This window comes from Mus musculus, chromosome 2 (genome assembly GCF_000001635.26).
Source record: "Mus musculus strain C57BL/6J chromosome 2, GRCm38.p6 C57BL/6J".
Taxonomy (NCBI): Eukaryota; Metazoa; Chordata; class Mammalia; order Rodentia; family Muridae; genus Mus; species Mus musculus.
Window position 1 is genome coordinate 90,280,931 of NC_000068.7, and position 4,237 is coordinate 90,285,167.

The window sequence follows — 4,237 nt, forward strand, 5'->3', positions numbered from 1 at the left end:
GGAAGGGAGTAGCTAGCAGGGGACAGTGAGTGGGATGTAAAGTGGATAATTTTAAAATTGGATTTAAAAATGAAAAATTCATAACTGCATCACCAATTAATTCCTGCTAATACCTTCAGTAGGCTTGCTTTTAGATGAAACATAAGTTACTTATGAACAAGTGGAATGAAAGGAAAAGGTAGAAGTTATTTAAAACTTCACCAGATGGATAAGTAAAACATTCCAAATGTTTTATAGTGCAGTAAGGCAACCATGACTGGTAAATATTTCAAAATGACTACTTAAAAGGATGTTGACCTTTCTCAACTAAAAGAAATGCTAACTCTGTGAGATAACAATAAGCCTATCACTGTAAAATGATTGCTATACATTATGTGCAAATATTAAAATATTCTTTATCCTAAAATAGAACTCACCATAAAATACAGGCATGTTTCAAAATGTTCTCTGCATTTGCATTTGTTTTGAACCTTTAAAGTACCCAGACCTTAACTAACTTTGCAAAACCCAAGAAATTATGCAGCCAATCAAATCCAATATGTTAGAGAGTCTATCTGAGCTCTGCCTTTAGAGTATTTTGGTTACTAGAGAGGTGCAGCAGTAGAAGAATGATACTCTTCTTATTACTCTTATATGCAAATATCAACCAAAACAGCAAAATCCACATCAACAACAGACTAACTCTTAAAATCCTTTCCCACAGCTTCTTGTTCTTTTCACTCTGTCTCTGGGTTCCTTTTGCCCCACAATTTCTTCATGGCATTTTTCACCTCTGCATTTCTGAGAGTATAGATGATAGGGTTCAGCATGGGGGTGATGACTGTGTAGAACACAGCCACAAGCTTATCTTCAGTGAAGCTGGAGGATGGTCGCAGATAAAGGAAGGTGGCAGGTCCAAAGAACAGGATGACCACTGTGATGTGAGAGGCACATGTGGAGAGGGCCTTGCGTCTTCCCTCTGCAGAATGCTTCCTCAAGCTGATTAGAATGATAGCATAAGAGGACACCAAGATGAAAAGAGAGATTATAGAGATTAAACCACTGTTGGCCATCACAACAACACCTTCCATAAAGGTGTCAGTGCAGGCAAGCTTAAATAATGGCTGCAGGTCACAGAAGTAGTGGTCAATCACATTGGGACCACAGAAGGGCAATGGAATAGTGATGATGATCTGGATTATGGAGTGAATGAGGCCCCCCAGCCAGGAGCCACCCACCAACATGTGACACACTTGACGACTCATGATGTTCATGTAATGAAGAGGTTTGCAGATGGCCACATAGCGGTCATAAGCCATCACCACAAGCAGGAGAATCTCAGCAACCCCCAAGAAATGGGAGAAGAATATCTGAGCCAGACAGCCCTTCAGGGAGATGGTTTTAACCTTAACAAGTAAGTCAGTGATGAACTTAGGGACAATTGTAGAGGAGTAACAGATCTCCACCAGGGACAAGGAACTGAGGAAGAAGTACATGGGAGAATGTAAAGTCTTACTGATGCTGACTGCCACAACAATAAGACTGTTGCCCAGCAATGTGGCCAGGTACACAGGAAGGAACAGCACAAAGCACACCTTCTGAACCTCTGGATCCTGGAAAAGGCCAGTGAAAATTAACTCGGTTATATTATTTTTGTTGGCCATGGAGTCAATTCACGTGTGTTAGACATCAGATAATAGGAAGGCTGAAAAAAAAAGTCAAAGCATTGCAGCACAAGTTAATTTCACTAAAAGCACTCCCAAAAGCTCGGGCTCTTTTGTTAAATACTTACTACTCAGCCAGTACATTCTTATTCAGCATTAAATGTTACTACTCTATCGGTTTAATTTATTATATTTTAATTTCATTAAGCTACTAACAGAAAATAGAAGTCCAGAAATGTTTATTTACCCATAGTCACATAGAAAATGTAACTCAGAATAATTCCTTCTAACTTTCTGTCCAGGTTATGAGTGGATACATAGATCATGTATTTGTATTATCTCTATTGTAGTTCAAGGTCATCCTCTTGAGTATTCCTTTTGATACAACTCTGGTCTAATTCTTCTTTACTCTAGGTAGAGGCATTGCATCAAGAAATATGTTTCTACATCTCTGCCTGCCTACCAAAAGGCCTGCTCTTACTGAAGGCACAGGGGTGAGAACCCCTCCCCCCGCAATTCCTCCACCTGCTGGGACCCTAGCAAGTCATGGGCCCTGCCCCATCCTGTCAAAGATCCATCTTCCTTCTGGTCTGCACCTACACCTGCAGTCTGGAATCAGCATATGTGACCCAACCCACAGCTCAGTCTGCCTCCCACGAGGCCTGCTCTAACTCCAGACAACAACCCCATTCCCCCAACTGCTAGGACCTAGCAAGCCCAGTAGTCATGGGCTCTGTCCTGCCGTTTTGCAGCTCCATCTTCCTTCCAGTCACCTCCTACTCATGCATTCGCATTGGCCCCCATCCCCCAAGGAGACCAGCTCAAACCTGGGATACACACAGGCTAGCCAACACCAGAGACAAGCATATAACAAAAGGCAATTGCAAGAACATTATTTCAAAAAGAGAGAGAGAACATAATCCACAGAAGCCATTGCAATATGGCACCATCAGAACCCAGCTCTCCTACTACAGCAAGCCCTGGATATTATAACAAACCTGAAGAGCAAAACTGTGACCTTAAATCCCATCTCATGAAGATGATAGAGGCCTTTAAAGAGGATATAGTTTCCTTATAGAAATACAGGAAAACACAAGCAAGCAGGTAGAAGCCCTTCAAGAGGAAACAAATAAATCTTTTGAAGAAATATAGGACAATATAATCAGGCAAAAGAAATGAATGAAATGGTCCAAATCTAAAAATGGAAACAGAAGCATTAAAGAAAGCATAAATTGAGGCAACCCTGGAGATGGAAAACCTAGGAAAAGGAACAGGAAGTACAGATGCAAACATCACCAACAGAATACAAGAAATGGAAGAGAGAATTTCAGACATAGAAGATACCATAGAAGAAATGAACATATTGGTCAAATAAAATGCCAAATGTAAAATGTTCCTAACCTAAAGCACCCAGGAAATTTGGGTCACTATGAAAAGACCAAACCTAAAAATAATAGGAATAGAAGAGGATGAAGATTCTCGGTTCAAAGGGCCAGAAAACATCTTCAACACCATATAAGAAAACCTGACTCTCATCAATGAACAAGTCATAGGAACAGAAACTAAATGAAGAAATGATGAAACTAACAGATGTTATGAAACATATGAATTTAACAGATATCAACAGAATCTTTCATTAAAAACAAAAGAATATACCTTCTTCTCCGCACCTCATGGAGGCTTTCTCCAAACAAACCACAGAATGGGACACAAAGCAAACCTCAACAGATACAAGAAGACTGAAGTAACTCCTTGCATTCTATCAGATCATCGCAGATTAAGACTGGACTTCAACAGCCACAGAAACAACAGAAAGCCCACGTACTCATAGAAACTGAATAACTCTCTACTCAATGATCACCTAGTCAAGAAAGAAATTAAAGACTTTCTAGAATTCAATGAAAATGAAGGCACAACATTCCTAAACTTATGGAACACAATGAAAGCAGTATTAAGAGGAAAATCCATAGTGCTACGTGCCTTAGTAAAGAAATTGAAGAAATCTCATACTAGCATACTAGCGCATACCTGAAAGAAAGCTCTAGAGCAAGAGAAAGCAAACACACCCAAAACTAGTAAATGACAGGAAATAGACAAACTCTGGGCTGAAATCAATCAATTAAAAACAAAGAGAACAATACAAAGAATCAACAAAACTAAAAGCTGGTTCTTTGAGAAAATAAACAAACTAGACAAACCCTTTGCCAAACTAAAAGGCACAAAGACAGTATTCAAATAAACAAAATCAGAAATGAAAAGGAAGGCATAACAACAGAAACTGAGGAAATATTAAAAAAAAATCACTAGGTCTTACTTTAAAAGTCTGTACTCCACTAAACTGGAAAATCTAAATGAAATGGATGATTTTCAAGACAGGTATCACTAGCAAAGGTTAAACCCATATCGAGTAGACTAAACAGTCCCATAAACTCTAAGGAAATAAAAGCAGTCATTAAACATATCCTAACCAAAAAAAAAAAAAAAAAAAAAAAAAAAAAAAAATCACAGGCCAGATGGTTTTAGTGCAGAATTTCAAAGAAAGGTTAAAATGAACACTCCTCAAACTGTTCCACAAAATAGAATTGGAAGGAACA

At 38.8% G+C, this 4,237-nt stretch overlaps 1 protein-coding gene across 1 annotated transcript; it reads right to left on the reverse strand.

The window, feature by feature from the left end:
- Positions 1-716: 716 nt before the first annotated feature.
- Positions 717-1,643, reverse strand: Olfr1272 (olfactory receptor 1272). Its single transcript, NM_146980.1, has one exon. The coding sequence runs from the start codon at positions 1,641-1,643 to the stop codon at positions 717-719; it is 927 nt and encodes a 308-aa protein (NP_667191.1).
- Between the last annotated feature and the right edge of the window lie 2,594 nt (positions 1,644-4,237).